Source organism: Aotus nancymaae, unplaced genomic scaffold (assembly GCF_030222135.1).
Source record: "Aotus nancymaae isolate 86718 unplaced genomic scaffold, 86718_ANA_hifiasm-v0.15.2.pri h1tg000158l, whole genome shotgun sequence".
NCBI classification, from domain to species: domain Eukaryota; kingdom Metazoa; phylum Chordata; class Mammalia; order Primates; family Aotidae; genus Aotus; species Aotus nancymaae.
The window spans coordinates 2,558,641-2,573,800 of NW_026988573.1; the positions used below are offsets into that span (position 1 = coordinate 2,558,641).

At 58.5% G+C, this 15,160-nt stretch overlaps 1 protein-coding gene across 2 annotated transcripts in view; it reads left to right on the forward strand.

Moving 5' to 3' along the window:
• The window catches only part of COL5A1 (collagen type V alpha 1 chain), a 199,860-nt gene that overhangs the window by 56,796 nt on the left and 127,904 nt on the right, over nucleotides 1–15,160 (forward strand). For both annotated transcript variants that reach the window (XM_064371726.1, XM_064371727.1), the window contains exons 3-4: nucleotides 1,557–1,770; nucleotides 2,755–2,917. In XM_064371726.1, coding sequence (XP_064227796.1) covers nucleotides 1,557–1,770; nucleotides 2,755–2,917 — 377 coding nt within the window. The remainder of the gene's footprint in view (nucleotides 1–1,556; nucleotides 1,771–2,754; nucleotides 2,918–15,160) is intronic.

Genomic DNA, 15,160 nt, shown 5'->3' on the forward strand with positions numbered 1-15,160 from the left:
CCTGCAGCGCCCTACAGAGGATGCAGAGGCTGCGGCAGGCAGTTCTTCTCCCCCTGGAAAGTCTCAGGGTGCTGTGGGGCGAGGGGGCCTTCAGGTCCCCTTCCCCCCAGCGTGGCATCTGCAGCTGTGCTGCAGTGACCACACGCAGAGGCTGCGAGGCTGCTGCCTGCTGTGCCACGATTCCGCCAGCAGAGGGTGCTCACAGATAGCTGCCGTGCGGGCGCCGTGGCCACACACCCAGGCTCTGCTGCCCCACGGGCCTGGCCGGGGCCTCTGGGCCACCTGGTTAACCTTTGGCCCCACTTCTAAAGAAGGGGTGGGCCTGGTAATAGGTTCGCGATGGCTCAGGCCCACCCACCAGACCCAGCCCTCCGTCCTGCTTGTGGGGCAGCTCCAGCAGCAGGACCCCTGTTCCTTGGCATGAGCCTGTTGATACCCCCTGGGGCTCTGCTCCTTCTGGCTGGTTCTGAGGAGCCCACAGCCTTAGGCAGGAGAATCGCTTGAGCCGAGATGGTGCCGCTGCACTCCATCCTGGGTGACAGAACCAGACTGTGTCTCAAAAATAGCAGCAATAATGGTAATAAGAATTGCAAATAGTGCAGGGGGCAGTGGGGCAGGATGGCAGAAAGAGGCCTAGGAAAGGCTGTGGGCTCCTCAGAACCAGCCAGAAGGCTGAGCACTCCTGGCTGACCCAAAGGCATCAGTTAGCTGCAGGCTCCCCATCAGCCCCAGGCTGTGGGCAGAACGGCAGGTGGCACAGGGCAAGAGCATCGCTGGATTCACCACCAGCATCGATGGACCAGAGGGGCCGAGGCTCCCGGTCATGCCCATGGACCGGAGCAGGCGTGTGGCATGGGCTTGGGTGCTCGTGGCCGGGCCAGCCTGGGTCTGCCTTTGAGTGACCTCAGAATGCTTCTGGCGGGTGTTGTAAGGGGTGATTCCTCCTGTTAGCATACTAGGGAGATTTTTTTCTAATTTTAAATTAGGGTGAAATTCTTTTGAGTTATTTCCACCCTCTCTCTGCTTTGCATATCAGCTGGGAAACGTCACACAGTCCAGTTCTCGTGGCAGTCAGAGGCTGCTGCTTCCCTTCTCCCTTCCTCTCTCTGCTTCCTCCCTCCGTCTCCCTCCCTCCCTCCCTCCCTCCCTGCATGCTGAGTGGTGAGACACCATGGAGGGTACAAAGATGCCTCAAAAGCAGCCTCCACCCAGAGGCAGCTCACAGCCTGGGAGGTTCTCCTGAGGGTCGACGCACAGATGTGTTGAGGCATAGAAGCTGAGGACGAGGTGTTAAGGGCTCCCAGCTGGAAGGACCAGTTGTGTTTCATAGAGGAGTTTGCATTTGCACTGAGCCTTGAAGGGGCAGGCTTGGCCAAGTGGGAGCAGGGAAGGGCTGCAGGAGCAGTTTGATCAAGGGGCAGATGTGCAGCAGATGGCAGTGCCCCACCACAGGCAGCACGCTTCCCAGGGCTCCGGGCTGGCTCATTGCAGAGAGCCATGGCTGGGCGTGGGTGGGGGGCTCCCTCACGGCTTCTCATCTCTGTGCTCTGTTCCAGCATCTGCATTTCCCGAGGACTTCTCCATCCTAACCACTGTGAAAGCCAAGAAAGGCAGTCAGGCCTTCCTGGTCTCCATCTACAACGAGCAGGGCATCCAGCAGATTGGTCTGGAGATGGGCCGCTCTCCTGTCTTCCTCTACGAGGACCACACGGGGAAGCCTGGGCCAGAAGACTACCCCCTCTTCCGGGGCATCAACCTGTCGGATGGCAAGTAAGTGGGTACTGCTGGGCACCACCGTCCTCCTGCTGGAGGGAGATCAGGCCAGCTCATGCCACTGACCAGATGTGGGGTCCAGTAGGGGGACAGCAGCAGCCGGTACCGAGACTCCCACAAGTGCTGCAGCAGAGGAGAGGGTGCTGGGCTTGATTCATCTTCTGTGGCTTTGGGGAGTCACTTCTCCTCCCTGGCCCTCCATTTCCCCTTTGTGAGGTGCACTAATGCACAGCAAATTCCAGCTGTTTGTGACAGAAGAGACATAGGAAATTGTATGGTTTTACCCAGCCTGTTCCAGAAAGGGTTCAAGGTGTCCTTCCAGGGCGCAGATGTGTTGGGAGTGGGGTGAGCTGTGAGGAAAGCCGGGTTGTGCCCGGACGCTCCCTTGTGTGCAGAACTCAACTCTAGGGGCTGACAGTTGCCTCTTTTGTGGCTAGCACGTGTGGGGTCTGGCAATCTCTGAAGGCCTTCAGTACATGAATCCTGAATTCTTCACTAAAACGTTCAGACGCTCATCCCACCGTGTCCTGTCCACACTCAGTCTCCTCTGGCCGACTGCAGTTTGCCATCAGGTTTCGGAGGACACATGACGAGTGCCCTCATACTAACATCAAAATGCAATGGCCGCCGCCCTGCGCTTCCCCGAAGGCTGTGACGGTGCCGCCGGGACCCCACTCCCGGCTCCCGAGCCGTGCCCTGCGCCCCACACTCCTCCTTTCACTTGGGCTCCCGATGGGCTGCCAGGGCTCGGACAGCTGTCCCTGTCTGAGGGACGAGGATTCGGGGGTGTGAGTCAGACCTCACGGCACGTGGGGTTGCCCTAACTTGTCTGATTCCAGAGGCTGGGCCTTGATCTGCTCAGTCCCACCACGACCGTGCGGGAAGTGGGCCGTCTTCCTGCATCCCCAGGAATTTGCAGCAATGTCACCTGAACTGGCGTCTGCGATCCAAGCCCTGTCTTCACCGTCTGTTTCTTTGTAGGTGGCACAGAATTGCTCTCAGCGTCCACAAGAAAAACGTCACCTTGATCCTCGACTGCAGAAAGAAGACCACGAAATTCCTCGACCGCAGCGACCACCCCGTGATAGACGTCAACGGCATCATTGTGTTCGGCACGCGGATCCTGGATGAGGAGGTGTTCGAGGTGAGCAGGAGGGCGGACCACGCCCTGCACCACGCCCACCAGCGCACCCCTCGTGTGGAGCCAGCGCGGCCGCCGTTGGAGGTGGCTCCTCGGGCAGGGACCGGCTAGTGTTTCACCGTGGTCACAGTGGTCTCTGTTGGTCAGGAGCCTCTGCTGCTGTCCTAAGGGATGTTTGTGGCCTTCGGAAACGGAGGGCCAGAGCTGCTGTCATCTGTAGGCCATGTGGGGTTGGCAGTGACCACCCTTGTCCCAAAGGCCCGGTACCTGAGTCTCCTGGGTGCTAGCTGGGAACAGACAGGGGCTTTGTCCAGCCTTGTGTTGAGGCTCTTGGAAACATGCAGACTTCTGCCCTCTGTATCCAAGGCCCATCCTAGAACAGGGCAGCCGTCCTCAGGGTGAGCTTGAGGGGCACAGCTGAGCCGCTGGGTGGAAGCGTCAGGAAGACCTGTGCCGACCTGACTCAGGCTGGCCTCACTCCAGAGTCTGGCCGCGTCCAGCCAGGGGCCCTGCTGTCCTGGGGAATGCTTCAGAGGCTGGGGAGCGGGAATCTGAGCAGAGCGGGCTTGGGGACTGTTGGAAATAGATGCTCGGTGCCACAAAGAAAAATCAGCACTGAGACAAAGGATCTCTCAGCAAAGCAACGTTTACTTCCTGGACTGCAGGAAGGGTTCCCTCGCTAGCCATCTTGCCACACGAGCACAATGGACAAAGGAAAACACACACATTTATCCCTTACGCATGTGGGGTCGTCCTCACTGCTGTGTCTGATCTCCGTGGCTGGAGTCAGACCTCACAATCTAAACTAAAACCCGATTGGCTAACAACTTAAAACTTTTTAAACAGGTAAAAGCAATGGAGATCTGGGACCTGCCTGTGAGCACGTCCAGCACAGATATCTTGGTTAAAGCACAAGGACACAGAATGTACTACGTGACTGTAAGCACGGCATGTCTCACAGCTACACAGGATAGGGCTTCACAGAGTTATTAGCACACTTACTCTTTAACGAGAAAGGAAACTTTAAAAAGGAGCTTTTCTGCTTCTCACAGGGACCCCCACTTCAGCCCTTCCTAAGTCAGGGTCCTGCATGGGAGAGCGTGGGAATGCTGCGTCCCACTGCCAGGAAACAGGGTGACAGCCTCTGCAGGTGACAGTGATCTCCAGCTGCCCAGGGTCAGGGGGCTTGGAGTCACCTGGGCCTGTAGAGGTTCCAAGGCCTTGCCTCCTGGGTGCTGGGTGCTGGGGCGGCCGTCTGCACAGGGTCCCGGGCTCTGCACTTCCCACGTGACCGCAGTGACCGTTGTCCTTGCAGCTCAGGTTAGGCGGCACCAGGACCCTCCACTGGGCTGCTTTTTCTTGTCCGTAAGTTGGGTTTTGCAGACTTGGTTTGCACCCCGGGCTCTGTGGCTAAAGCCTGTTTGGAGGCTACTGGCTTCGATGGTCTCCAAGGGCCATCTCGGCTCTGGGGTTTCCTCCTCTGGGGCTGCAGAGATGGGACAAGATAGGGCGGTGTCTCCTCCCGAAATCCCGGAGTGCCGCCGTGAGCTCCTGGCCACGTCTGTGCCTCGGTTCTGCATCCAGCTGCCCCAGTTTCATGGCTGAGGTGGGGGCCACAGGGCCATGTGTCTTCTCGGTGACTCAGGGTCACCAAACCAGACACCGTGATGACTCGGTCTTCGTGCTCTGCCAAAGACAGGCTAAGGAGACATCGCACGTGCTGAGTTTGCTTCGGTGTTAGCAGTAGTCATGTCTGCTAGTGGGGACGGGCACAGTCGAACTGGTCCCGGGACTGGGAGCGTGTGAGGAGAGGGTAATTCTGAAAGTCTCGCCTTTCTAGAAAACCACACTGGGGACCACGTAGTGTCACCGTGAACAGATGCTCAGCAGGGTGCTGGCCTCGGGGCAGGCCCTCCTGGGCTGGGCTCCCGCTCTGTGGAGTGTTGGATTTGGGCCTTGGGCAAGCTGCTGTGCTATTTCTCTGTCTCAGCGTCTCCATCTGCAACGGGATCACGGATGTGGCCGCTTTATGAGCGGTGGCACCATGAGGTGGAACGCAGTGACACTCCAGCACTGCCTCCCGTACAGGAAGCCGTGCCTCACTGTCAAATGCAGTGGTTCTGGATACTAATCCCGTGTCAAGGCCGGCAGAGAGGCAGGACAGGGCCCAGCGGCGCAACGCAGATGGCAGAGGAAGGATCCAAGCAGCCACCCTCTGCGGAGCGAGATGGGCCTGTTAGAAGAAGGCCAGACCGGGGGTGAAGGTGGCCTGAGATTCTGCTGAACCCGCAGTTGGCTTCGGCTCAGTTTCCAGGAAGCCGCAGCCTGGGGCTTCAGTAGGGTAGGGCGGGTGCTTGGGGCCGGCCGGCACAGCCAAGTTTTGCCAGTTATTGAGACACACCCTCCGGGCACACTTCTGACCAGACCTGCCTAGACGCCGGGAAGGAGCTGCGGTGGCAGGAGTGTCGTCAGCCCGGCAGGAGGCCGCTTCTAGGCTGTTCTGGGGAGCTGGGGTTCAAGCTGCCTCGGGGCCACGCAGGCTGGGATCCAGGGCTGCTGCTGCCTCTTGCTGGTGGGAGAATCTAGGCACAGCAGGTGACCTTGATGAGCTTTAAGACGCTCGCTGGTAAAGCGTGGGTCACAGTAAGGCTACCTGCAGAGCTGCAGGGGTGGTCCTGGGCTTGGCCTGGGCACCTGCCGCAGCCGCTACCTGTTCTGTGGGTCGAGGCCCTGCCTCTGGGTGGGAGGCCACGCCGTGGCCTCGGGGTTTTAATGAGTTTGTTGAGCAGTCACTTTTTTGTGCGAGGTCAAATCATTGTTATTTCTAGTGTGTTCAGCTGTAAAGATTCTGGAAAAAGCTTTCTTTTATCTTTTTTTTTTTTTTTTTTTTGAGACGGCGTTTCGCTCTTGTCACCCAGGCTGGAGTGCAATGGCGCGATCTCGGCTCACCGCAACCTCCGCCTCCTGGGTTCAGGCAATTCTCGTGCCTCAGCCTCCTGAGTAGCTGGGATTACAGGCACACGCCACCATGCCCAGCTAATTTTTTGTATTTTTAGTAGAGACGGGGTTTCACCATGTTGACCAGGATGGTCTCGATCTCTTGACCTCGTGATCCACCCGCCTCGGCCTCCCAAAGTGCTGGGATTACAGGCGTGAGCCACCGCGCCCGGCACTTTCTTTTATCTTTAAAAAAATTAGGATCTTAAATCGTGCTTCCTTGTATTCTAATTGAGCTGGAAAAGCTGCTTCCCAGCAGCAGACCGAGGTGAGGAGACCCTTACCACAGGGAAGTGCTAGAAATCCACGTTCCGGGCCGGGTTTGAGTCCTTGCTCCACTGTTTCCCAGCGGGGAGATCTTGGGTGAGTTGTCTAACCTCTCTGAGACTCAGTTTCCCCATCTGTAACATGGCAGTAATAGTACCCACCACGTTTTTGTGTGCGTGGGAGGCACCGTGAGAATTAATCCATGAGAAATGCCTATGAATGGCCGGCAGAAAACGTGCCACAGCTCACCTAGTCTATTAGTGAAGAATGAGAGCAACTTGCAGCTTTCAAAAGGAAACGGCTCTTGGGTGGAGGAGGCTGTTTTCCTATCCCGGCTCGTTCTTCCAGAAAACCATGCAGGTCTCACTCTGCAGCTGGCGCCTGGCAGGCTTCTGGTGGAAACAGTAGGTCACAGATAGGTTCTGAATTCTGTGTTGCTGGTGAGCCACTTTTTCCTCTCGTGGAATTCGATTTGAGCCGGAGTGGCTGCCAGGAGCGAGAGGCTTTTATTGACCGTGAGTAGTTACTGGTGTGGGGGGGGCGTTTTCCTAGCCCCAGAGTTTCCTGGCTGTCAGCTGTGCTCACGTTGGAAATTTGGACCTGTCTTTCTTAATGAAGTCCAGCAGGATCGGCGATGCCTTCGGCTGCCCCGGGTCCCTTTTCTCTTCCTTTTTCCTTCACAGTGTGAGGAGGAAGTTTGGCGAGTTGGCCTCGGAGTCCCAGCCACCTTTTGTCTCATTGCAAGTGGAACAGAATTTCTATTTCTTTTGAAGTGAAAGCGATTTGTCTCTGCCTTCCAGCGGGCTCTGTGTCACGACACCTCCCGTCTCAGCCGCTCGGGAGGGGGTCCCAAGCGGGAGGGGTCGGCACTGTTGAGAGACATTCCTCCAGCCCCCTTCCTCCCCTGGAAGGACCACTTCTGCTCATTCAAAGCCAGTTTGTCCCACAGCGTTGGGAAGCCCTGGGAGAGCCGGCGGGACCCTGGGTGCCGTCGCTGGGGCCGAGGCAGGGCTGGCGTGCACTCGCTGGGTTCTGCGCTTAGAGTTGGACCAAACAGGGATTTGCCAAACACTAAGAGGGCTGTTTAAACAGGGCCTGGGATTTTTCCTGGGGTGTGTGTGGCCCCACAGAGGCCCACTTTGTCCAAAGTGATGCGCCCTTGAGGGACAGAGGGAGAGAGACTCTCAGGGCCAAGACACGTGTGTCTTCTGCAGTGGAAGGCCAGCGCTAACGGCTGGTGCTGTGCCCGCAGCATCCCTGGGAGGAGACATGGGGCCTGGGTGTGTGGCCTTGGCCGTGTCTGCGACCCCTACGCCCGCAGACCAGGCCCTCGCCGCCTCCCTGCCCCTGTCTGAGTCTGGTTCTGGTTCTGACGGGGCGGTGTTGCCATGCAGGGCCACGTGGGGAGGAAGTGATGTTTGTGGAGGAAAGGCTGTGTGCAGGTGCACATTCCCGGCCTGGGACTTCCTTCTCTGCTGGTGGCTTGGAGCCCCACGTCCCCATCTGTAAAGTGGGGTGACAGGACCAATGCTGTTGGATTCCGGGTTGGTGAGATCACATCTGTGTTAGATGTGCGTACTTCTGAGGGCTGCAGAGAACCACCCTGTCGCAGGCCTCTGGTGGGGGGAGCTGCTCCCTGGCCCATTGTCAGTAGTCATCTGCCTGGGTGGCCTACTGTCCACGGTGGCACTGTCATGAGCTGTCCCTTTTCTGGGCTCCCCTTGTGAATTAGGTGCTGCGAGACCTGCTGTAAAGATGAGACCCCTGAGCCCTCAGGAGGATGGAGCCGCTGAGAAGCCCACGGAGAAAGAACTGGCTGAGGGTCCTGCCAGCCCCAGCCGGGGCCAGTGCTCCCGGGCACCCCTGGCTGGTGCCTGCACCTGCCATCATAGCAGCCCCCCAGCAAGGTGTGGGCTCCCAGGCCCTGTCCTCCTCCCCCAACTCCGCAGAGTAAACCTCCCTCCCTGGCATGGGCTCCGTCTCCTAGGATAGAGTGGGTAGAATGAGTGGGGTCTCGGGTGGCTCCCTGAGCCGCTGCTCTGCCGTCCACCTGGCTGATGGCCAAGGCCCTCTCATGTTGCCTCTTCCCAGGGCGTGTGTGTGGGAGCTGCCGGGGACATCGTCCTGGAGAGTTCTCATCCCAAGCTTTGTCCCTTCTAGATGTGCCAGTCACCTGGCCCAGCACTGGTGTTGGGGAGGACCCAGGGCACTGCTCCATGACCGCCAAGTTTCGGGAGGTGCTGGACAGGCCCAGGACCACTGTGTGGCGGGCGGAGGCAGAGGGGCTGGCCCCCCATGGGGGAAAGCCTTTTCATCCAGGGCGTAGTCAGGAATGAGCTTTGTGTTCTCACATACACGGCCTTAGTGGCCAGGGAGAGCATGGGGCATGCTGCGAAGGTGGGGAGGCGTGATTTATTTTCAGAGGCAAGGAGAAGGTGGACGGGAGAGTGGGCAGGGCCACCCCCGTGCCCAGAAGAGGAGAAGGTGGACAGGAGAGTAGGCAGGGCCACCCCCGTGCCCGGAAGAAGGAGAAGGTGGATGGGAGAGCGGGCAGGGCCATCCTCGTGCCTGGAAGAAGGAGAGGTGGACGGGAGAGCGGGCAGGGCCATCCCCATGCCCGGAAGAAGGAGAGGTGGACGGGAGAGTGGGCAGGGTCACCCCTGTGCCCGGAAGAGGAGAAGGTGGATGGGAGAGCGGGCAGGGCCACCCCCGTGCCCGGAAGAAGGAGAAAGTGGACGGGAGAGCGGGCAGGGCCACCCCTGTGCCCGGAAGAGGAGAGTCTTTCTGCCACTTCACAGCTTGGGAAGCCCGCACCAGGGAGGTTGAGTCACTTGCCTAAGGTCACCCAGCAAAATCACAGCAGATTGGGACCTCAGAAATCATGATGCGACCGTCCCCAGCCTGGGAGGGATCCCGGGGACCAGAGGCAGGAGACTGGACTCAGGCTGCCCTGACAGTGTGTGGGCCCCGCCAGGCTCGGGCCTCTGACATTCTGTTCTCATAGCCCTCCCCTCACAGGGCCTGAGGACCCTGGAGTCCCCTGGCCCATGTGGTCTGTAAAGCCCTGGAACCTTCCAGGAAGAGCCAGCATAAGCTGTTAGCAAGGGCTGAGGGCCCCAGAAGCATCCCTCTGGTGTGTGACAGGTGACCTGGACCCGCAAGTCCCCGTCCCAGCACCTTCCCCAGCCTGGATGGGCAGCACGGGGCTGCCTGGCTGCTGATCCGGGGGGCTCCACGCACCCCTCTAGCGTCTCACATCACCAGGGGGCCCTGAAACAGCCAAGTGATCCCGTCAGGGGCCTGGGGGCCGGGACTGAGAGGGGGCTGGGGTGCCTCTGCCTTGGGGCCTGCCGTGGAAGGCCCCTCCTCCGTGGGTGAGCTCTGACCAGGAGGAGGGCCGTGGAGGGGATGAGAACTTTCCACCGGCCAGCCAGTGAGTTCTGGGCCAGGAGCCAAATGTGCTTTTAAGCTGTTGAAGGTTTCAAGGGGCAACAAGACCAAACAGACTGTAAACTCAGCTCTCCCTGCAAGCCCTGGGTGCTGGCGGAGAGTGATGGCGTCAGCTCCAAGAGCTCACGGTCCCCCGTCTGTCTGCCTTCTTTCAGCCTCTGAAGAACACCAAGCGGTTTACCTAATCCCTGAGTCCCTTTTTCCAGGGCCTGGCTTTTCCACTGACATGTTCTTTCTGGAATTTCACTCTCTTGGAACAGGAGTGGGGCCTGTGCTGAGGGGCTTTCTCAGCCATCCACGGAGGCACCCCGGGATTCCTGTGAGCGGGAATACCCCCAAAGGCATCAAGCCCTTCAGCGCCAGGCCCTTGAAGGGGAGGGCAAGGGCGTTGTTCGAGGCCCAGGTCCACCTTTGCCGGAACTTCCCAGGCTGGGGCCCTTGGAGCCTCCGGATCCTTCCAGAACTACCTTGTCACTGACAGCTCCCTGGGCTGCCTGTGGGGCACAGCAGGAAGGACTCAGGCTTGGGTCTTGGGCGGCTCCGGAGCCCAAAGCCCGTCACTGGGCAGCTGGGGAAAGCTCACCCAGTTCCTCTCACGTCCGATAGTGAGTTTTACCTTAGAGGCGTCTGAGCCACGCCATGTGGTCTTCTTAGCAGGATGTCTGAGCCCCACACCACTGGCTTCTGCTGTCAGGGAGGCTTGGTCACAGGCCCATGTGCTCACCGCAGGACGTAATGGCAGGGAGCGTGGGGAGCAGCCTGGCTTCTAACACAACCCAGAGAGCTCCTCCTTCCTGCCTGCAGCCACGGCAGGGCTGTGTGTGCTCCACAGAGAAGTGCGGGTCTTCTGATGGTGGCTGATTTGCAGAGACATCCGGGAGCCAGATCTGTCACCGTCCCCATCACCGGGGAGGCCACCTTACTGTATTGGTTGATAGGATGAAGACTCAGAAGGATCTTTCAAGCCGGGACTATGTTCTGGAATGGAGAGAAAGAAATTCACTAAGGATAAATGTGCACTTCTGCACTTGGGTTCCAAACGATGAATTGTGTGAGCGCAGGACCAGAGCGGCAGTGAAGCATTTTGTATGAAAGAGATCATCAGTGTGGCGCTGTGGTCACAGGAATGTGCACTGTCACAGGTGGCATTAGGAACAGAGGGCAGAGTGACCTCAGGTCTGGAGACCGTGCTGAACGGAGGCTGAACAGAAAGAACTGGGGTCTGAGCCCTCCACAGAGGGGGTGGGTGGAGTGGAGAGTGGGTGGCCCGAGTGTGGAGCCTTGTGCAGAGGAGAGGGGATGAGACATGGCAGAGCGAGGCCACCTTCTTCTCCTCCAGGCCCAGCTCTGAGTCCCCTCCTCCATGACACTTTCCTCGACCTCCCGGGCAGTCGGTTGCTCCTGTGCTGCTCCCCAGGCTCCTCCCTCGAGACACAGATTGTTTCATCTCTGTGGCCCTAAGACTTATCAGAGAGATGAAAAAATACTGGTTGAATGAACAAAAGAATGAGCTGTCAGAGCTGGCTGCAGAGGAGTATTTGGGAAAGGCTGGTGAGGCTTTCTTGGGGGCAGGACTGTTGGTGGGGGGTGGCGGCAGAGGAGGTGGTGGTGGTGATGATGGTGGTGATGATGGTGGTGGTGGTGATGTTAATGGTGACCATGGTGATGACAGATGGTGACAGTGGTGTGGTGCTCACGGTAGCGGTGAGGGTAGTGATGTGAGGGTGGTGGTGATGGCGGTGGTGGAGATGATGGTGAAGGTGGTGATGCTGGTGGTGGTGACGGTGGTGTGGAGAGATGGTGATGGTGGTGGTTAACGTAATGACGGTGATGATGATGATGGTGGAGGCGATGATGATAATGGTAGTGGTGATGGGGATGTTGCTGATGGTGGTGGTGGTGATGCTGGGGATGGTAGTGATGGAGGTGGTGGTGGTGGTGATAGTGGAGGTGATTGTTGTTGTGATGGTGGTGGTAGAGGTGGTGGTGGTGGTGTTGATACTGGTGGAGGTGGTGATGGAGGTGGACATGGTGATGGTGACACTGGTGAAGATGGTGATGGAGGTGATGGTGGAGGTGATGCTGGCGAAGATGGTGATGGAGGTGATGGTGGAGGTGATGGAGGTGATGCTGGTGAAGGTGGTGATGGAGATGATGATGGTGGTGATGGCAATCCTGGTGGAGGTGATGGTGGAGGTGATGGAGGTGATGCTGGTGAAGGTGGTGGTGGAGATGATGATGATGATGATGGTGTGGTGGTGATGCTGGTGGAGGTGATGGTGGAGGTGATGGAGGTGATGCTGGTGAAGGTGGTGATGGAGATGATGACGGTGGTGATGGTGATGCTGGTGGAGGTGATGGTGGAGGTGATGGAGGTGATGCTGGTGAAAGTGGTGATGGATATGATGATGATGATGATGGTGTGGTGGTGATGCTGGTGGAGGTGATGGTGGAGGTGATGGAGGTGATGCTGGTGAAGGTGGTGATGGAGATGATGATGGTGGTCATGGCGATGCTGGTGGAGGTGGTGGTGGAGATGGTGGTGGGGAAGTGGTGATGCTGGTGGAGGTGGTGATGGAGGTGGTGATGGAGGCAATGGTGGTGGTGGAGGTGATGGTGGAGGTGATGGTGGAGGTGATGGAGGTGATGCTGGTGAAGGTAGTGATGGAGGTGATGATGATGATGATGGTGGTGATGGCGATGCTGGTGGAGGTGGTAGTGGAGGTGATGGTGGTGGTGGAGGTGATGGAGGTGGTGGAGGTGATGGAGGTGATGCTGGTGAAGGTGGTGATGGAGGTGATGCTGGTGGGGAAGTGGTGATGCTGGTGGAGGTGGTGATGGAGATGATGATGGTGGTCATGGCAATGCTGGTGGAGGTGGTGGTGGAGATGGTGGTGGGGAAGTGGTGATGCTGGTGGAGGTGGTGATGGAGGTGGTGATGGAGGCAATGGTGGTGGTGGAGGTGATGGTGGAGGTGATGGAGGTGATGCTGGTGAAGGTAGTGATGGAGGTGATGATGATGATGATGGTGGTGATGGCGATGCTGGTGGAGGTGGTAGTGGAGGTGATGGTGGTGGTGGAGGTGATGGAGGTGGTGGAGGTGATGGAGGTGATGCTGGTGAAGGTGGTGATGGAGGTGATGGTGGTGGGGAAGTGGTGATGCTGGTGGAGGTGGTGATGGAGAAGATGATGATGGTGATGGCGATGCTGGTGGAGGTGGTGGTGGAGGTGATGGTGGTGGTGGAGGTGATGGTGGTGGTGGAGGTGATGGTGGTTATGCTGGTGATGATGATGCTGGTGATGGTGATGCTGGTGACAGCAGTGGTGAAGGTGATAGTGGTGGTGGTGATGATGTTAGTAGTATGCTGGTTTTGTGGGTTTGGTGCCGATGGTGGTGGTGGTGGCTGTGGAGGCTGTGCTGGTGGATGCTGATTGCACTGGGCAGTGTTCTGGTGCAATCCTGTTTAGCCCTCTGCTCCATGAGGTAGATCTTATCATCCTCTTATCAACAAATGGAGGCCTGGAGTAATTAGTCACATGCTGACGTCCTCACAGACGACAAGGGAGAGATCCGGTGCTCAGGCCTCGTGGGGTCAACGCCTCCCCCTTGCCGTGCTTCTCTGGGCAGTGCTGCCAAGGTTCAGTGGCTTCCTTCTGTGGAGCCGGACTAAGTGTCCATCCCCGGTGGTGGCGATGCCCCGTGTGCTGTGGAGCTTGGATTGAGTGTCCATCCCGGTGACGGCGATGCCCCATGTGCCATGGAGCCAGACTGAGTGTCCATCCCGGTGACGGTGATGCCCTGTGTGCCGTGGAGCCGGACTGAGTGTCCATCCCGGTGACGGCGATGCCCCGTGTGCCGTGGAGCCGGACTGAGTGTCCATCCCGGTGACGGCGATGCCCCGTGTGCCATGGAGCCTGGACTGAGTGTCCATCCCGGTGACGGCGATGCCCCAGGTGCCATGGAGCCGGACTAGTGTCCATCCCGGTGACGGCGATGCCCCGTGTGCTGTGGAACAGAGTGTCTGCTGGCCCGCTGCTCCCCAAGGCCAGCTGCGGAGAAGGAAGGAGCAGTGCAAGTATGCACTGCCCAAGCCACAGGTGCAGGCTTGGTGAGGTCGCCACCTCTGGAGAGAGCCAGTCTTTGAGGAGGTGGACCTGCTGCCTGGCCCCCGCCATTGGTGCTGCCGTTCCGTCCCCTGGTCTGGAGACGAGGCCCCCCTCTTCCAGTTCGCTGAGCTGACCCGTTAGATCCTGTGGCCAGCTTCAGAGTCTGCATGAGGCTGTGACCTCGTCATGCCCGTTCTCTGCACTCGTGCGGCCCGCCCCACCCCCACGACGGAGACACAGGTGCGTCATTTCCCAGTGTCGCACCCAGAACTGTGGTGAGGAGACTTGACCCTACATGTCTCGGGCTGGTGGCTGCAGGTGAGAATTGGACTGGGGCTGGAGGCAGCGAGCAGAGACATGGTGGGATAGCAGACCGTCATTTCCGACGACACGAAAATATTTCTCTAACACTCTCGTTAATAGTGTGAACCTCGTTCGCACAGGTGCCGTGAAAGCATGGAAAACATTATTTAGGCCTCACTGGCTTAGGGGCTTTTATTTCTCCATTTGTGTGACTCAGGGATGAAAAGCATCAAAGCGAGATGGTAACTGACTTGTTTGGGCTCCTGGCGGCTGGAATGGGGCATGTGGTGGTCTCCTACATGTGAAGCTCTGAGGACATCAAGGAAGTGGCTCATGGGGCCCCGGTGGCATCGGCCAGGCTGCACTGGCCACGTCTGTGTTAGAATCCGCCAGGTCCAGCGGCGGGGAGCCCCATGTGAGAGAGCTGAGGACTACATGGTACTTGTGGGGAATGCAGTCATGCTCTTAGCTCCTGTTTGCAGAGCTCAGGGCTGGATTCCACCCTTCCAGCAGCCTCTGGGGCCAGCGTTGTTTCCATCCTGAGCTTCAGAAGAAGAAAGCATGGTTTCGTGTGGTTTGCGAACACAGCTGAGATCACTCAGCCAGAAGAGGCAGGGTCTGCATGTGGGCCCAGGTGAACCCAGCTCCAGGCCCTAGCACCACCCGTGGCTCTCCCTGCCTCTGTCTCTCCTCGTCGGTGTGCTAACTCAGCTGGGCTGCGTTTTGTATGGGAGGTTGGATGGCGTGCCCTCCCGCCGGGAAGGGGAGGTTTGTGGCAGGGCCTGCCCGTGGCCTGCCTGTGGCGGGACACTCACTCGCTTGTGGACAGCGTGCTTGCTGACCGCTTCTCCCGCAGCCTCCAACCAGAAGGGTTTGTCTTCAGTAATTGGTGTTTACCAGCACCAAGTGCTCCGGTGAAAATCAGATGATAAAATCTGTAGGGAAAGCAGAGTACTCCGCTGGGATTCCCGTGGAGCCTGTTTCGGTCGGATGAGGAGGGGGCCTGGGTGCCAGGCAGCCGTCGGGGGCTGGCTCAGCCTAGGGATGGGGGGATTGCATTGAAAGAGGAGTGCACAGTTAAATGGCAGAGGTGCAGGGCCTGTGATTAGAGGGAACAGCACC